We start from the raw sequence: 18,801 nt of genomic DNA, 5'->3' as shown, positions 1-18,801 counted from the left end.
TTTCATATTTGAAAAGACAAAAGACAGCCCTCTTAAAATGAATAATTCCTCTGGGTTTTTTCACTTTGCCATTTTTTGTGTCTGAGTTTATGGGCTCCAGAGTATCAGCTGTATATCTTTTGGAAAGGCAGGAAATTGTCTCTCCTTGCTCTCCACTCAGTCTGTTTCATCGCATTCCTTTTATCCCCCCTTTCTCTCTCTCTCTTTCTTTTACACACACCGCTCATCCTTGCTCTTCTCCCTCCCCAGTTTTCATTGGCGTGAAGAAAGGTTCGATCACTTACAGATTATATTTTTCTTTTAAAAACATTGCTTCTGCAAATGGGTCAGAATACTCAATTGAATGAGAGCTCTATTTAGATCAAATTGCCATTGCTTCGACAATGAACGACTGCCTGCAGTCCCCGTGTTTAAGCTGCTATGAATAGAACAGTTTGAGTTTGAAAACTGATTCTCAGTTTCCACCTTTTCGTTCGTTTCTTTGGCATAGGCTTCTGTTCTTGGACAAGCACATTTTTATTTCCTTTGATCTTTATATTTCAAAGTGGTCCCTGTCAAAACCCACGAGGGCCACATCACATTCCTTTAGAATTTCGAGAAAGACGACGAAATGTAACTTGGCTGATGTGACCGTCGCTCCGGTGTCCAGAATCCACAGTCCGCCCACCACAGTGACGCTGCTCCAGATGTGAGCCTGATGTGGAGAAAAAAAAAACAGCCACAACTCTGCTGCTCGGACCACACAGCCTCACAAGGTCTGGCTTTTCTCCTTTCTACTCTTATTTCCCCGTTGCTAGTTTGCTTAGCGTTTACGCCTCAGCTTTATCTCATCCTCACATAGGTACTTCACACTTGCTTTATGTTCGCAACTTCGGCCTGAGCGGAGGAAAAGCAGACCTTTCCTTAAAGGGAAAAGTTTGGAGTGTTCTCTGTGACCGGCTGGGCTTAAATGCTGGAGGTCAGCTATGAGATTTGTTCAAAAGGTTGGACATTAGCCTTGTAGACGGAAGGGCGATTACTTCACTAGCCTGCGGTGGGCGAGTTATTGTAACTTTCAGGTGGTAGCCTAAGGTGTTAGGTCGAGCCGAACCGAGGAGTCTTTGTTGGCTCGTGACCACTGGACGGTTTAGCAAAGAAAAAGAAACATGATATCAATGTAAAAATGTGTCAGAGCTTCAGGGGTGTAGCTATGTTGAAGTCGCTTTACATTTGAGAACTGTTTTTGCTGTTTCAGCCAAATACATAAATACAACTACATCCCTGTCATGTTTTAGGAGCAAGCACAGGCACATTACATGAAAAAGCAATGGTTGCTCTGATTTAACCCCCTGACAGGTGAAGTAGCACTGCTCAACTTGTTCCAATTTAGTGTTATCTGGGGAAACCCCGCGCATTGGCGTTCACATGGATGTTACTTTGACATTTTAGGCCGTAAGGTGAACCTCGAAAACTCCTTCAGAACACCAGGCTTGTTCCGCGCTCTCCGAACCAAACACGCTTCAGCTCATAAAAAGATTTGAGTTATGTTGAGGTTTAAAAAAAAGTTTCGCCGCTCAGAACACAGTACTTTTTTAGTTCGCAACGTTTAAAGGAATAACTAGTGCCTGGCAAGGCGTATGTACATATTCGGCAGGCGTAATAACAATTTGGCTCGCGAGAGGTGCCACGGTTGAGACGTCATCAGAATGGACGAATCGGATAGCTGGTATGTCAGCTGAGCTGGTAAACAAAAACAGCACCGCAGCAGCAGCGCGATCATCCAGCAGTACCGAAGAAGACGAAATTTCGACCGAAAGATTTGTTACATGCACATATCTTCTGTTAAGCATGAGGAAACACAGAATTTCACCTGCACAAGGTGGAATGGAAGGAATCAGAAGGAACAAATAAAGAAGCACTTGCTGAGTTCTTATACGATGCGTGGCCACATGCTGATCTTACAGCAGTGGGAAGAAACCTCAGCTTGTACATAGCACATCAACACCAATGGCACCGTGACTGTACTGGAAGGTGTGCAGTCTGTTCGTGCTGTGGAAGACCTGCAGTGTGACCACGAAGAATATGACACTGGTGTTTTTGCATGCACAACATGCTGCACAGGAACATAAGACTGTCATTATTAAGAGCCCTGACACTGATGTAGCAGTCATTGCTGTGAGTCTGCAGAAAGAATTGCCATGCAGCTTGTACTTCTTCACAGGGAAGGGCAACAGAACACGCATAATGGACATTACCAAGGTGTCATCAGCTCTCGGAGCCAGTGTGTGTTCAGCCTTGATTGGGATCCATACATTCACTGGGTGTGACACCACAAGGCAAAAAGAAGACATTTGCTGTGGCATGCGAGAAAGATGTCTACCTGAAGGCTTTCAGAAATCTGGGGACTGAATTTAACTTGGACCACTCTACATTTGCATTACTTTGCAAATATGTATGCCATTTGTACGATCAGCCAACCGCAGAAAACATCAATGAGGCTAGGTACAAAGCTTTCTGTATGGCATCATCAGCCTTGCCAGAATTATCTATCTCCCCAACAAGTGATGCCCTCCACCAGCACTGCAAAAGGGCAAATTATCAGGCTAAAATAATAAGGTCATGTGTAAAGCAAAAGATTGGACTCATTTGAATCGGTGGTGGAGAGGAGGACACTGAACAAACTATTATCCATCATGGATAACCCCACCCATCCTCTCCACCAGCTGCTGGTTAGACAGCAGAGCTCCTTTTCCAATAGGCTCATCCAGCTCCACTGTCACAAGGACCGTTTCAGGAAATCCTTCCTACCAGCAGCCATCACCATATACAACACCTCCCCTCTGGCTGGAAGAGAACTTCAACCTCAATAGGCTTGAAGTCTCTCCTAAAAAACAATAACAAAAAACCAAAAATACTGTAGATTTGTATATAGCAAATGTTTATTCACTATTTTTATTTATTTTATATTATTTTATATTATTTTATATTTATTTTATTCTATTCTATTTGCTTGTTTTTTACTACTTTAATTGTTTTCATATACTGTATGCTGCTGCAACAAAACAATTTCCCTAATTGGGATTAATAAAGTATTAATAAAGTAGACTTGTGCAGGTGTTCCAGCTGTTCAAACACCACAAAGGAAACAGAGGATAAAGAAGATGACAGCTGCCCTGACACTGACAGTGAGGAATAGTGTGTGTCTGCGTGCGTTTTTTTATGGTTTTTTTTACCTTTATTCTATTCCATTTGTATCATTCCTTTTATTATGGTTATGTATATAAGTTTATGCCGGTTGATGTGTATGCCCTACTTGTTTTGATTTTGTTATGTGTTGTATAGTTATTAGTGAATAAATCAGTAAATGAATACCTGAATGGTAAATGGCTAAATTGGCTCAATTCAGAAATACATGAATGAGCATTATCGTTGATAATTATTATTTTATGTTCACTTTAAAATGATATTTTGCGAGATTCCTTTCTGTAGGTTAGTTTTGACAGCATCAGACAGGTTGTCATTTTTCCAGTTTGTTGTCGTAAATCGGCAACGTGATTGGTCCAGCGCGGTCACGTGGTGTCTTGTAACGTCAAAATCGTCATTCAGCCCTGCGGAAAATATCTTCAGAAAACGTCTCGGTTTAAAAAAAGTACAGGATTCTGTGACGCGAAACTTTTTTTATATGTGCAAAATAAGTTGGTCATTTTTATCAGCTAACGGGCATGTAGTTCGGAGAGCACGGAGCGAGCCTAAACGAAAACGGGGTTCACCTTACGGCCTATTTGGCATTATTTAAACAGTAACACTGTCCCATGGCAATAGAAGTGGGCCCTCCTAAAAATTGCTTTGAAAAGGGCTCAAAGAGCACGACGATTCCAAATGATGCATTGCTCATGTCCCGTCTCTCCAGGACTCCTGCAGATGCGTTATTGTCCATACCCTGATCAGTCAAAGCCGTTTTGGTGGAATGACAAGGATCTACTCAATATGTTATGAAAGACATAATGTTGTGAAAGACATGGTTCTGATGTCACACATCGTAGGGCTGAACATTGTTTCCTGCTGCCACAATTCGCTGAGACTAAAGATAGATTTTTGAGTAAATTTAGTTGTTTCTTTTAAAGCGTAGGCCTACAGTTGCAAGCTAAATGCTTATATCTATGATCTCATTCCATTTACCTCCGCTCTGCGATGGCCCTTCAGATGTCTGTTGAGCTCTACACTTCGGGTGAACGGAGTGGAAATAATGGAAGTCTTCGAGATACCGCAGTGGGAGGGACCAAACCTTTACACCGCTTCTTGAAGGGGCAACCCAAGATCATGGGCGTGAGACACACACGCTCATCCATTCACAAATGATCAAATACTTGGAGGAAAATAGAGCTGAAGGGTTCAAGCTAATTTGTTTTTTTTTTTATTTATCCTAGACTGTTGTGCTGGTCATGGGCGCATCCCTCATCATTTTTTCCATCGCTGTCACCATGCAATCTTCTAACCACGTATGGAGAACCATCCCGCCAGGCCTCGTACTGGGAATATTGGTTGGTAGCTCCTCAAGATGATGCAGCGAATTTATAAACGGCAAATCTATAGCAGTCAACATTCATTTAGGAACAGGTGGAAGGCGAATAGCATAGTGTCTTAAAATAGTAGTCACACCCCTTTTTCCTGCATTTTCTGGCATGAACCTACACAAAACTCTACAAATTGGTCAAGTGGCACTGAACGGGAAAAAAAAGAAGAGGTTGAAGGTGTTCTCAATTATTAGAAACTGAAAAATAGTATCTGTATGTTTAAATATTTCTTAAATATAGGCTCTGGCTCTGAACCAGCACTGGAACCGCCTTAATGGAATAACTCCCAAAGGTAACTCTGAAAGAGCTGCAAAGAATGGCTGTTTCTAAAAGAACAGGAGAGCACATTTTTAGGTGTCTGGGAGACTCCCTAAATACATGTGAGGAAAGTTCTCAGATAATATGACACTCAAATGGAAATGTTTGCTATAAAGGAAAACAATAGGCTTGGTGCAAACCCAGGAGCTCTCATCATCCTGTGAAAACTACCCCCACAGTAAAGCATGGTGGTGGCAGCTTTATTCTTCAAGGACATCTTTTCATTGAACTGATGTAATGGTGGATGGTGGCATAAACAGGCAAAGGCTTGAAGGAGCTCAACCAGTTTTACCTCGAAGAATGGGTATAAATCTCAGGGGCTTAAAACCCAAAGAGCAAAAAGGGGTTCTACAAATCACTGTCTAATTTCTTGTTTGTTTGACAATTACGATAAATTTGCCCCTTCAGAGTGGTAGGCATCTCGTGTTGATCGAATGAAACAAAGCCCACAAAAAAAAAGTTTTAATTCCTGCTTGCAAGGCAACAAAAGTTGTAATATCCCAGTAGTAGGGATTACCCATGCACTGTAACTGTTTTAAACATTTAATCGGCAGCTGTTGGTTGAGGTTTGGCTTTACTAATGCAGTTCTATAGAAACCAAAAATATTTAATGGATTTATGACTGAGGACGTTTTTTTCCTTTTCCCCTCATAGTTCATCATAAGTGGAATTCTGTATATTCTGACAGAGCTAAACCCCACCAAGAAAACAGTAAGTTCCACCATTTTATTTTGAGGCAATGTTTTTCTAGAACTCCCTATTAGGCAACCAAGACAGCCTTGCAAATAAAACAGTTCGTTAAGAATCCATACACAGACAGTCTCATGTAAGAATAATCAGCTTCAATTAATCATTTGCATCATGATGTTTATGTGTTTTCTTTGCCACTGAAACATGAAAATACTCAATTTACTTCATGTAGGTGGTTTTCTTAGCTGACTGAATTGTTTATTTGCAGGGCTGTTCATGTTGTCACTATGCTGCACGAACAATTAAAATGAGCATTTTTCTCTCCCGTTTTTCTGTCGTCTCTCTGCTGGTGTCTACGTGCAGGTAACCATATCCTTAGCTCTGAGCATCGTGTCCATACTGCTTGCATGTTGGGCAATTCTCTTCATCCTGGCCAATGTTCACACGCACAGATACTTGTACCATTATGACGACAACACAACAGACATTGAAATATTATGGGGTTCATATGCTGAGGTGATTATTGTCTTTTTTTTAATCTGCCAATTTATTGTTTTGTGATTGTTGGTTGGTGATGTTCTGTGATCCAAATCTAAAGCCAGCTCCCGTTTTCTAGGTTGTTTTAAGAAATTATTCCTTATATCATATCAAACAGTCCACATAGTCTTAATACAGTGTGCCTCTTGACTTGAAATAAAATGTTCTTATTTCTGCCCTTTTTATGTCTTGACTTTGCGATGCTATGAAATAAAACAGCCCAAATAAAAACTAGAATCCAGATTAAATTACAAAAACTACTAAATAAAGAATCAATGGGATGTATTAAATTGCACAGCGATTTTATACCCAGATTACTTTTTGCCTTAAGTCATAACTATTATCTACGATTTAAAAATATGAATCTAAGATCAAGCATGTTGGCATGAGTTTTTGAGTGTATACTGGTTGTGTTTGTTCAGGCTATGGGAGTGTCTATGGAGGCAGTCCTTTTGTTCCACAGCTGTGTTGGTGCTATCATTTTCATTGTAATGTCAGCGCTTGCTGGTGCTGCCCTGCGCTCTACAAGAAGTCAGGTAAAACGACTCTTCACTGACAGCGCATGTTCCACTGAAAGGTGGTCTTGTGCATTATTTGCTAAGCTTTAACAAAAAAAACATTGCAACAAGTGGACCAATTAACTGAAGCATTCTTTCTCCTCCCCCTAGGCTATTGTTGTGATGAGCACAACCTCAACTGAAACACCAGCTGAATAACAAGTTCCAGAGGAAGATCTGATGTGTGATGTGTCGAGCAGAGAGAGGGAATAGGAAGCATTCACAGACATTTGTATCTCACTTGGCTGGAGATCCAAGCATACTACATTTCTAAATATGAACCACTTCTCTCTAGCATGTTGGTGCAAGATGTACAGTCTTGTGGTGATTACTTAGTTCCTCCACTATGTCAGTGCGACACTTTCCTCTTTTGACATGTGCCACAAGAACCAACAGAACATTGAACTTTCCCTTTAGCACAGAAAGTTAACTGTCAAGGTGCAGTCTGGTGTTGGCTGACCTTTTTCCACATTATGTTTGCACTACATCTGAACCAGCCAAATGAATCAAGGGAGGAGTCAAACTGAGATAAGGTTACAGGTTCTCTATATAAAGCAAATAGGAAACAGTTATATAAGACACTCTTTCCTGATTGTTTACAGGTAGTTATGGCCACATAATGAGTTTATAGATAATTTACTAACAGCTGAATTGATGAGTTATAAGTCAATAAAAGAATATTAACTGAAATCTCACCTGCTGCAGCCTACTCCATTTCATTGTGAAGACCCTTGATGGACCGTTTTACTAGCTGGGTTCCAGATACCCAAATTGCTGCTCACATCTCTACATTTGCACCGATTCAAATGGTGAATTGAAAAAATTGAAAGGCAGAACGACGTTACTGAAGCTACTATCTGACCACTTACCTTTAGGATAACAGACAGTCCACGTGTTTATGGTATTTATTTATGCTTTACTAGCATTTACTGGAGAGATGCTGGGTTACTAAACAAAAACATGTTAAGTTTGAGACATTTTAGGTGAAAGTGATGTTCTGTCTTTTTTTTTTTATTCAATCAACAGAGTGGGAGGTTCAGAATATGAAAATCTGATGTTAACAACTTTAACAATCACCAATAAACTGTAGCATAAACCTTCCAGAAAACTCTGGCAAAGACAAGATGGAGTATTCACATAACTCGCTCATGTTTCACAGCACACCATCAGCACAAACATTTTAAACACACAAAGTACTGGCCACATGTACAGGGCAAAGTATGGGAAGTATTACACATAGATATATTTTTCAATAAAAGACAGTGCAGAGTAATCTGTAATGTAAGGTAGAACTGATTGAACACACTTATACTACAATAACAAATGGAATGGAGTTATAAAAAAAAAAGTAAATAACTATCGATATCAGGCTAACATTCAAAAATTGGGGGAAAAAATGGTTTGAAATGAGAATGTTTATGTTTATGCATTTAGCAGATGCTTTTATCCAAAGAGACTTACAAATGAGAAGAGACATGTATGTGCAGATTGATGACAACAAACCAACATGAAGTCTATGTGTGATGTCGGACTACCATGGATAACTTATAACAAACAGGCATAGAAACTCCAAACTGCTACACATTTCCACTGAAAATAGAAGATTGAACCAAAGAAATAAAGTAAATAAACAAACTGAAAGCTAAATAGAAATCCCTTAAATCTGAGGGAAGGGTCATGTATTAATCCTCTGTGGTTTTATCACTCTGAGGGGTTGCATCCACAAACAAGATGCCATGTTACATTGTCTTATATTGTCTTTCGATATAAACAAGTTTCAATTATGTTCAATGTCACTAATCGAAGAGTCAGGGGGCTTATGAAAGTCATGCCCTAGAGCACAGCGCTGGTGAACACGCATGTGCTCTGTGACACGGTACTGGCGTGAAAAGGTCATAGGGCAGCGGGGACAGGAGAAGGGCCGTACGCCAAGGTGGCTCCGCACATGTCTGTTCAGAGAGCCTCGCTGGCTAAAGGAACGATCGCACAGAGAGCACTGGAAAGGTTGGTGAGAAGGAGATGACAGATGAGCTGACCTCTCTGTTGGCATGTTGGCTGAAAGGTTGGAAGGTATGCAAACAGACAAAATGGATGGCATGGAGGCTTGTACCGAGTCTGGCACACTCTGAGTTGAACAGACTGGCCGGGTGCTTATTTTGTTCTCACCCTTGTTAGGGTGGGAAACCTCAATGAACCCGGCATTTGGAGTGATCTGCGCTCCTCGCCTGCTGCGGTCTTTACCTACAAATTTTCTTTCCTGAACATTTGTCTTTTCATTAGTCTCATCAAAAGTCTTAGTGCCAAATTTAGCCCCTTTTTGGATTTTTTTCATCTCAGTCCATGCGACAGATGGTTCCTCACACCTTTGAGCTTTATCATGAATCTTGATCGCGTTCTCGGTTCTGTCCCCAGGACCGACTCCTGTCTCCTCAGCAGCTTTAGTGTTTGTGTCCACGAGGAGAACCTGATCTGTAAACTCTGTAGGATAGTGCCGCTTCGGGGGACTTTGACCTGTAATGGCAAAGGAACCAGCCTTGTCCTCCTCACTCAACTCATCTGAGTGATGGGATTGGCCAGGTATCTGTATCTGTGCGTATCTGTGTGATAAGTGCGTGTCCTCCTGACACTGAGAATGAGGATGTCCATTGTATGACTGGCCTTTGCTACCAGTTGTTGTGTCAGGTGTCCTTGTGTCCACAGGTGTTGTTGAAGTTAAGCACGGCTCTACGGTTTTAGTGCCAGAGATCTTTTTAGGTTCTAGAAACGTGATGCATTCAGTGACATTATCCAAACCTGATTGTAGTGTGCTGGAAAGTGGAACACACAAATCCACTCTCTGTCCTGTGTGCTGCATAGCAGTATGTCTTGTGTTTGAATCGTACTCATGTTGGCTAGAGGGAGCATATTTTCTGCTTTTATTACCCATACACATGTTAGGGTACCAATTTATCTCAGGTCCAGAGGAGTTACAGTTGCTGTCCTGTATATCCATTTCAGTAGGACACTCGAAAGAGGAACCATGTTCATCTTTCGCTTCCACCTCGAAACATACATTTTGTGAGTCACTTCCTGTGTCTGAGTCCTCAGTGGGAAGTGAAGCAGCAGATTCACAGTCTTGCGATTGCTCCTCTTTTGCAGTAGCCAAAGAGACATTGTTGTATTCAAAACAATTTAAGGGTTGATGTTTGGGGTGGAAACTGTCTTTGCTCCAGTCCTTATTCCGTGGCACCAAATCCTCTGCAAGATGTTTAGCGTTAGTCTGAAATGAATCACAATGAGCAAGCTGATCATTATGTACTGTAATGTGAGATAAACCCTTGCCTGTAAGAATGTTGTTGCTGATCATAAATTGATCTGTCTGTCTGCTGCTGTAGTCCACATTTAACTCACGATGAGTGGCACATACAATGGACTTTTCATTGTGATTGGAGTCCTGAATTTGTGCTCTAACTTGATTTTTGTGTTTAGAGGAAATACCTTCACAAGTGTTGTCACTGTCGGTGCTGGCTGAATGTGAGTCAGGCGCTGTGCTGAGTGAGGACTGGAACGCTGGGTGGTAAGTAGGCACTGGGCAGACTTCTGCAAGCTGGCAGACAGAAGCCCTACTGCCGTGACAGATGACTGGTACTGCCCCATAACATGGATGTGGTAGTGAGGATGAGCTCCCTCTGCCCTCATATGTTATCGATAGCTCTTCCTCTGTGCTCCTCTGCCAGACCTCTGATTTCATAAAACCATCTGAATGGAACTGATCCTCATCCACTTCTTTATTCACTGCAGATACGTCATCCACCTCATCAGTGCCAGGGTTATTCTGCATCAAATTCCGTTTAGTCGAACAAGTTGCTTGTCTGTCGTCACTTTCATATACTGTATCAATGTATTCAAGTAAACATGCATCTGCTCTACCACAGTGCTTTGCATCGTTTTTACTCATATCTGTTTCTCCATCTGTAACACTGGAATCCATGCTGACTGAGTTAATCTGTGCTTTATCAAACGTGTCCACTCGGACTGAACACGGTTTTCTTGTGTCTTCGAATCTCCCAAAAGAATCCATACTGGTTGACGATGAAGGGTCACCGAAGGCCTTCAAATCACTCGTATAGGGTTTATTAAAATTTTTATATGGATCCATCACAGCACCATCTGAAGCACTGGCATCATCTGCAGCATTTATCTCAGCCTGTCGCCAAGCTTCTCTCAGAGCATCCTGCAGTTCATTCATCTGCAGGTGGCAGGCAGCAGTGAGCAGTCTGGGATACTGCTCCCTGTTGAGAGTGTATGGCAAAGCCCCAGTGTAAATGTAGTCCAAAAGAGGTCCTAATACTGAGTCAGACAAACAGGAATCCTGCAGTTCCACCAGGGCACCGGTAGAGGACAGGAGAGATGCCAACACAGGACTAGAAGCTGCCAGAACACACCTGAGAAAGAAAAGACCAACATGATTTGATCAGGCATAAAATCATAAATATCATCCAAGACATACAATGCGATATGTCCAAAATATGTAGTTATTTTTCCAATATGAACATGTAGTAGAAAACTCATTTTTCTGATCCTCACCTGTGTGCGGGGTAGAGCTGACCTGAGCTCTGTTTCTGTCGGAGTACACAGTCACAGTATTGAGCTCGTTCACGCTGAAAGTTCAGACATCCCAACAGTGAAGCTGCGTGGTGGCAACCTTCCACAGCACAGGTTTCCACCTGGAGAATATGACCAAACAGAAGCATTCCTATGAAAAATGCTTTAATGTACTAGTGTCACCTTATGGTCTTTTAGAATGTAAACATACACTCAAAGGTTACATCTAGATGCTTCTAAATTGAGGGAGCATTTTCAAATAACAAAGTGCCGTTATTGTAAGATTCTGTCTGTTTATGACTTTGGTTCCACGACAGCACGGAAACAGAAAAAAAGGCTTATAAAGACTTCAAAAACTGGATTATACTTTTTGCACTGAATAAGGACTGAGTGTTCCATCACAATTGCTGTTGTTCTTTTAAGGAGGAGTTGGAAGCAATCCAAAACTACTATGTGTTCTTGGCTCTGATAGAAAAAGGTTGGGAACAAGCTCTTGACATTTCGACTGTGGCTGCTAGCCTTCAGTACCCTGGCATCTTGTGTCTGAAAACCTTCAAGGGATGTTTAGACTTTACATTGCAAAGCTATGTTTTAAGCCCCGTACAGTAAAAAAAAGCTGAGATACTGAGGAAAGTGAAAAACAAACAAACCAAAAAATGAAACCTTGGAAGTCAAAGATATTGACATATAAACACACGCAAAAGATTTAGACAATCTGGGGAAAAGCACTTCACGAGGCTGAATCCCAGAACTGAATAGCTGTCATCTTTAGGCCCCAAAGTTGTACTGCTTTAAAAATAGACACAATTCTGAAGTGGAAGTCATTGCATAAGCTTAGGAACACTGTTAAAAATCACTGTCAGTTAACACAGTTCCTCTGTGCACTCTCAAATGCAAATCAAAACTGTATCGTGCCAACAAAAAACAAAAATAAAGATCCAGAACACTGCCTCAAACCACTTTCTGCATGCCCCAGCATGTCACTGCAGTAAATAGTCACTGTGTTAAACTGGTGTGCCTACAGTCTAGATCTGTCAGAAGAGGTACAGCAGAATATTGAAAAGAAAAAAGCTGAAATCTTAAGTGAAGCTGAAGATACGATTTTCTCTGAAAACCATGGAATTCCTCTGCTCATTTCCCCAAAACTGACGCAGTGTAACACAAGGGTGCATATGCTTTAGTCCCATTTTTTTCAAATATGTCGGTGGCATCAACTACAAAGCGAGCCTTTATCTACTTTCATGAGACCAAATTTTTCTCAACATCACAACTTTTGAAAACTGAACAGTAGTACTTAATAAAATGATTTCTTTATTACTACAAGTTGTTTAAATAACACTGGGACATTCATTTAACTGTTCTCCAGAACTGCTTTAGTACATCAGCTAAATACATTCATGCTAATAGTTTATTAATTGATGTATATATGTATTTATAATCAGCAGAAATCAACATTAAAGAGAAATAAATAATAAAAAACGGCCCCCAGCAAAGAGCAAACTGCAACCTTTTTTAAAATTATAGTAGCATCACGTACTATAAGTTGTAGACTATGTGAACATCACAGGCTGTCTGAACATGAAAATTAGGAAGAAATTAAACAGTCTTACCTCCATGTTATATGTGGAGAGGAGCTGCAAACACCCACAGTCTTGCTCACGGTTAAATGAAGGAAAGAACATCCATGGAGGATATATAAACCCACTTTACTATCTGTGCACACTGTCTCATTCGGAAAACAATCACACGCTTTTCATATTGGGTGCGAGACATGACGTCGAGGGTCAGGTGCTTATAAGGAGTGCTGCCCCCTGACGTCAGAATCTCCATGGCCTCTTATGGAGGGGGACTGACACCGGCTCCCAGAGAACCAACATGACACCATAGAACTGTAGCAAATAGAGCAGGCATTTCTACTCATATCACAAGAAGACTATCAGGCAAGTCATTTTTCTGAACGAAGCAAAAAACGGCTGTCATTGCTGCTTAGAAGAGAATGGCAAACCGCACAGATATCATACTCGTGACTTTTTGTGCATTTTATGAGAGGTCAGCGGTCAGTTACAGAACAGTATTAGACTAGAGTGAGCTTGAACTGTGGAGTGTCAGGGAGAATGCCTGACCCACAATTACAGGAGCAGTTTACCTGTAAAATGTGAAGCATATATCGTGTACATGTTCTTTTGTGTAATTTGTGCTGGTTGTCCAGGATCTTTTAAATCCCAAGGCTCTTATTCTCTTGATTAAACAAAGCTTAAATGAAAATCTAATATAAACGAAAAAATACTTTATTCATCCCAAATGGAAATTATATAAACATAAGAAATAATACTAATGAAATAGGAACATTTCAAAAAGGTATCAGTTATCAAAGCATTAACTATAGTCATTTTTCAACTCTTGAGTCTCCTCTACAGTCTTCTTCTGTACTGTCAAAGTTAGGCCATCAGAAATACCACTGAAGAAGAAGTGTGTCAGTCACATAAACATTTCTATCTGCTTTATTTCTACAGAGAGAAGCTTCACTGGTGTCAGGGGCCGGTTCCCCTCAGCTGACGTTTTGTTGACAACTCCATACTGAGACATTTCTCCACCCTACGAACCCACGTGCCCGTCACGCCTTTTAATCTCTCCGGCGGTCTAATGTTACAGCCACACCTCTTGCTATCCACTGGGCAGTGGGACATTTTCCCTGACAACTGTGCAATGGAAATACTACTGCAATACACTGCATCACATTGTGGACAATTTAAAATTAACCTTGTGGGAGCAATAATAAATTGTTCACAAGATAACAAAATTGCATGCACTATCAAAATATGTATCAAGAAGGGTTAGGTGTGAATATCACATACTTTTACTGTACAATCAATCAATCAATCAATCAATCAATCAATCAACAGACAGTCAAATTCAGATGTCATGCTCTAGGCAGAGCAATACTGGTTTTCTGCCTTATAATGCCCATACCAATATATGGCCCATGTTCCACTTTCAAAACTACAAGATCTGGTCTCCATAGTTACCATACAAAGTTTTGTTGAAATAAATGATGAAGCAGCACAGTAGTAAACAGGCCCCGGATTCCCTTTTTTTTTTAAAGTGTTACTAACATCAACGTAAAATTAGCACATCTTTTTTTTTTGTGAACTACTTGCATTCCCTTTCATTCTAAATTCAAAACGGCATCCCAGCTTTTTCAAATTCAGGGTTGCTTGTCGGTCAGCGTGTTCCTTCTTCTCGTGTCTAGCATTGTTTTAGTATTGTATGCACAAGATGTTACAGTGCTATTTAAAGAAAGTAATTAATCAAAAATAGCACTGATTTGTGACTCCTCGTATTTTCTAATGGTCAGGATGTCTCGCATCATCCGTCCACTCCAGCTAACCTTTAATGTTCTTTGCTGTAAAATTATTAAGAAAAATGATGATATAATTCAAGCAATCATATTGCTCACAAATATACAGAAAAATGAGGCAAATTTATATATGTTGACTTTCACGCAAAGGGCATGAATGGAAGCGGAAACAGCAAAAGGCTAATAATGGGAGAAGAAACTTACAAATCTATTAGAAATAAAGAATTGAAATGCTAATCCTATTGTTGAGAACAAAATAGAAGTTTATGCAAGTTAAGTATAGGTAGGTTTAAATTAGATTATGAAAAATTGTGAACGTATTAACTAAAAATAAAAAAAGATCTGTTTTAGTCACAAAGGGAGCTGATTCCAGTAGTGGGTAGCATGATGGCTAAAAGCCATTTCACCATGTGCCGTCTGAACTCTGGGCACAACCAGCTGACCTGCATATCCAAGATTTTCTCCAAGCTTGTATATTTTTGGCCAAGACCATTGAGAGCCTTACAGACCATGAGTTTGGCCTTAAATCCTATTCTATATTTAACTGGAAGCCAGGGCGAGGATCTAAGAACCGGAGTAACCTGGTTTCTCTCACAGAGTACCACATGTGAGCTTGATACATAATGATCTCGAGTGTTTCCATTTACTGGGTACGTGGTAACATAGCTCACGTACTGTACCAGCTGCCTGCTGAAGAGAGTGTCTCCCGTGGTCACAAATACAGCTACAGCCTTTGGAGACACGCCACGTTCTGGGACTGCACTCATCAAACCTGCACAGTTTAAGGGTTGAATTACAAGAAGTAGACAATGGTTATGTCAATATCATTTTTAAATCTTAAGGTTTTGGTGAAAGAGTACAGGCAATTTGAAAACTTACTGGTTCCCCTAAAAGGTTAATCAAATAAAGCCACTGCTTCGCATTCTTTTTATGCTTAGGGTTGTTGCTGCTAAGATGCAACCAAATCTGAAAACTGAGTTTACAACAATCTTCAACCTGGTAGCATGTGTAAAGTCATCAGTATTTTTGATGTGGACACACATGATTAGTGTCAGGACGCACACCAAATATGAAACAAGGATACAATCTCAGCCAAAAGTGGTGAAAAAAGTTGAAAAAAGAAAAAGAAAGTTATGAAGTCAAAGTGTATGCAAACGTCGTCACTCTATAATTTTATACCATAAAGAAGATTGTGTTAAATTGGGTATTTGTTCAATATCTCGCTTAAGCAGGCCTTGCATTAACACTCGAAACATTGTTGAAACCTGAATCCATTCACAATCTATGCCTACTTTTTACTTAGAAAACTGCTGTCAGTCCCGGCAGGCAGCAGTCCAGTGGAAACCTATGCATTCACACATACAGGCGGTGTGCTGGCTGACCTGAACAGTATGACTGTGGGATGAAAGCAGAACATGTGCAAAAAAAAGAATAAAGTTGTGAAGGAAAAAGACATTTGGAAAAACTCTAGAAAACCTAAATTGAAATGAATCAAGACAGCCACTTTTTTAAAAGCACTGGCCTTCCCACCATCTGCCCCAGTCTTTATTATTTTTCTGTTTGGAGTACAGAAATGGAAGACATTACTGATATTTTGTAAGATTTTTCTTTGTTAATGGTAGAGAAACAGCAGTCATAACCACATGAAGCATTGGAATAATTGAAATTTTGATCTTTTTGTGGCCCTAGACAATTACAATAAAAACCTAGCCTGGGAATTCCCATGCTGCTTTGCGCACGATTTCATTCTCACTGCAAAGTCAGCCTGGAAACCACCGCCCTTATTTTTGCCAGAGTTTGGGAACCAATCACAGAACGGGGGGGGCAGCAAGACGATGACGACGTCTATGAGTGTTAATCCAACATGGCAGCGGTCCAGCGGACACAACGTTACCGTTCGATGAAGCCTTAGAAAGTGTTTTAAGTAGCTTAGCACGCAAGTTTACTTTTATTTTGCTTTTTTTTCTTTTTCTTCCTCGTCGAATTTCTGTCGTCATCTAGTATAAGTGATACGATTGGCTATGAATCGCGCGCAAAGCAGCATGGGAAGAACCAGACGCCATTTGATAGATAGGGGATCTTTTTCTGGAACATTTTTTTACATATTGCTTGAAATACTCTTCACACCCCCATTGCAACCAATTAATTAAAAGTTTTGACACAAATATGAAAAGTTTTAGTGGCCTCTAGAACGTACAATCTAGGAAAAACACTATCACAATGATTGGATCCTGATGCCATCTATCAAACTGCAATCTGCTCCTCCCTCCCCCTCCTCCCCCCTGTGCGCGTACCCTACCCTCCTCCGTGAACGAATTACGCGTCCAGAAGCTTGGCAGGAAGCTAAACTAGAGCCAGCTTGGCTAGCACCTAGCATTATTAAACGTATAGTTAGCATATACTAAATACTAAATACGGCAACGATCGATGCTTGCTGTCAGAACAGCGCTCGTGCACCTTCGTGCACCTTCGTGCTCGTGCGCGTTCATGTACTCTAGAGGTGTGCCTTCGGGGGGGAAAGTGAAGAAAAGGGTTGGGACTTTTTACCGGTGTATTTTCAAAACGCAGCTTCGCTGGACTCAAAATCCAGGATCTCCTACCCTACCTTTAAGACTTACATTCTACAAAAAATAAATAGATAAATTTAATTAAAAAAGATTTAAAAAAGACTTACATTCTGGGCCACATTGATAAGACGATAAATGTTTGGACAAAACTTTATGGCTATTGCCAAGTTGTCAACTTTGTTGCAAGGTAAAAAACTAGGGGACCATCAAATTCAGGAGTATTACTCCTTTATGGGATAAAAGCTATCTGTGCAAGCTTTATTCAGCAGTAGCAGATATTTCAGAGAACAACATATTCACTAGCATTGCTGGTCTGAATAGAATTTACCTGCTTGGTTTGAAATGCCCTTCTGGTTCCACACTCAAAGTAAATAGTCCTGACTCATCACAAAACACACGCATAATCATGACATCTGACCACATTCCTCTTTCTGCAACACATACAGTACAAGGCTCCAGCAGTGTCCTTGCTGTCCAGTTTCCATTTTTACACCTCTACGTAACATCATCTTCACCTCGCTCCCTCCTTAACTCATATATCCAGACTGTAGTCGTCATAGCTGGTATTCTTAGCACTTTGGCATGACATTGTGTCCACGCTCATCCCTTCATGAATGACCCCACAAAAACACACACGTTGGCACCGGACCAGCAGGTTTGCTTAAGAACTACTGCGGCTGCCAAAAAAGCAGTGCCAGGGAGCAGCATGATTCATGTCAGACTGAAGAGAGTGCAACTGCCGTTGACTGTGGGGACATGAGACGCGCCAAATTCTATTTAAGCCAATGTACCTTTGCTCCATATTCTACCCCTTCGTCCAAGCCAGTATTCCATCTGCCTCCAACACCAATAAAATGACTAAGTATTTTGATACTTTTATTCTAATGGTGGCCACAGGAGCAGTAAAGGAATCATACAGCCATCTAAAGAGACAGGCTTAAGTTATACCAAAGGTATATCGAAGGTTATCCCACACCGTATTGTTCATATGTTGAAACTACTTCAATCCAAGAATTACCATCGGGAAAAGAAAACATTGCAGATTTGCAGCTTGATATACATCTCATCATAGAATTTTTGCAGACTGAATTTGAGCGAACTCATCAGCATGAGAGAAAGTGCCTAATGGCCTCAGAATGATGTGTGGAAAATTCTTGTTCCCCTTCTAAAACCATGAGGCTTTTTTTTTTCCATTCCATGACCTTTATCCAAACGGGTGCATTCTCAATTAGATTAAAATTTTACTGTAAGTTTTTCGTAGTGAATAAATGGCATTTATTTTTTACTTTTTAAATCCATCCATCTAAACGCAGTTTTTTTCTAAATTAATATTTTTCCTATGCTATAATATGACCTATATGAGGTTACAATCAGCGTACAGATTTTTCCTGCCACGGTTCAGGAAGTCACTGAGGCCATCAGCTTTGTCGTATAAGCGTAGACCTTTCTACTTTGGATTCACCCCAACGTGGAGACAGTCCTCTTTGGCTCTCGACAATATTTTGATTGAAAAAAAGTTACGTCGAAGTTAAAAAGTTTCAGTGCAAATGAACAGGACGAGTTTAAAGAAAAAAATATTGACTCTTTAAAGCAGGGTGCTGTGTGCAGGAAAAGTCTTTCAAAGTACGTCTCTGCAA

At 40.6% G+C, this 18,801-nt stretch overlaps 2 protein-coding genes across 3 annotated transcripts; one reads left to right on the top strand and one right to left on the bottom strand.

Annotated features, from left to right (window-relative positions):
- The first annotated feature begins 646 nt into the window (after nucleotides 1-646).
- LOC142385237 (uncharacterized) lies at nucleotides 647-7,345 on the top strand. The gene is made up of 7 exons (XM_075471579.1): nucleotides 647-755; nucleotides 4,183-4,305; nucleotides 4,407-4,520; nucleotides 5,526-5,582; nucleotides 5,925-6,077; nucleotides 6,521-6,634; nucleotides 6,767-7,345. Exons 2-7 carry the CDS (start codon nucleotides 4,183-4,185, stop codon nucleotides 6,812-6,814), a joined length of 609 nt encoding a protein of 202 aa, XP_075327694.1. The 5' UTR covers nucleotides 647-755; the 3' UTR covers nucleotides 6,815-7,345.
- A 323-nt stretch (nucleotides 7,346-7,668) lies between these two features.
- Nucleotides 7,669-12,966, bottom strand: LOC142385230 (uncharacterized). 2 transcript variants are annotated; one of them, XM_075471565.1, is made up of 4 exons: nucleotides 12,850-12,966; nucleotides 11,222-11,361; nucleotides 10,133-11,079; nucleotides 9,831-9,914 (listed from the first exon to the last, which is right to left on the bottom strand). In XM_075471565.1, the coding sequence occupies exons 1-4, from the start codon at nucleotides 12,919-12,921 to the stop codon at nucleotides 9,910-9,912; spliced, it is 1,164 nt and encodes a 387-aa protein (XP_075327680.1). In that variant the 5' UTR covers nucleotides 12,922-12,966; the 3' UTR covers nucleotides 9,831-9,909. The 2 variants fall into 2 exon arrangements, with proteins under 2 accessions (XP_075327670.1, XP_075327680.1); XM_075471555.1 differs by having other exon boundaries at nucleotides 7,669-11,079.
- Between the last annotated feature and the right edge of the window lie 5,835 nt (nucleotides 12,967-18,801).

This window comes from Odontesthes bonariensis, chromosome 1, assembly GCF_027942865.1.
Source record: "Odontesthes bonariensis isolate fOdoBon6 chromosome 1, fOdoBon6.hap1, whole genome shotgun sequence".
Classification (NCBI taxonomy): Eukaryota; Metazoa; Chordata; class Actinopteri; order Atheriniformes; family Atherinopsidae; genus Odontesthes; species Odontesthes bonariensis.
Note: the sequence above shows the minus strand (reverse complement) of the source record. Positions and strands in the feature narration are given on the sequence as shown.

Bases quoted from the DNA above. Each gene is read 5' to 3' on its own strand.
- LOC142385237 (XM_075471579.1), top strand. From the start codon at position 4,183: ATGTCTGTTGAGCTCTACACTTCGGGTGAACGGAGTGGAAATAATGGA. The intron at 4,306-4,406 runs GTGAGACACACA...TATTTATCCTAG, and splicing joins GGCAACCCAAGATCATGGGC to ACTGTTGTGCTGGTCATGGG. The intron at 6,078-6,520 runs GTGATTATTGTC...GTGTTTGTTCAG, and splicing joins TATGGGGTTCATATGCTGAG to GCTATGGGAGTGTCTATGGA.
- LOC142385230 (XM_075471555.1), bottom strand. From the start codon at position 12,921: ATGTTCTTTCCTTCATTTAACCGTGAGCAAGACTGTGGGTGTTTGCAG. The intron at 11,362-12,849 runs GTAAGACTGTTT...CATATTCTCCAG, and splicing joins TCTCCACATATAACATGGAG to GTGGAAACCTGTGCTGTGGA. The intron at 11,080-11,221 runs GTGAGGATCAGA...TTTCTTTCTCAG, and splicing joins CAGCTCTACCCCGCACACAG to GTGTGTTCTGGCAGCTTCTA.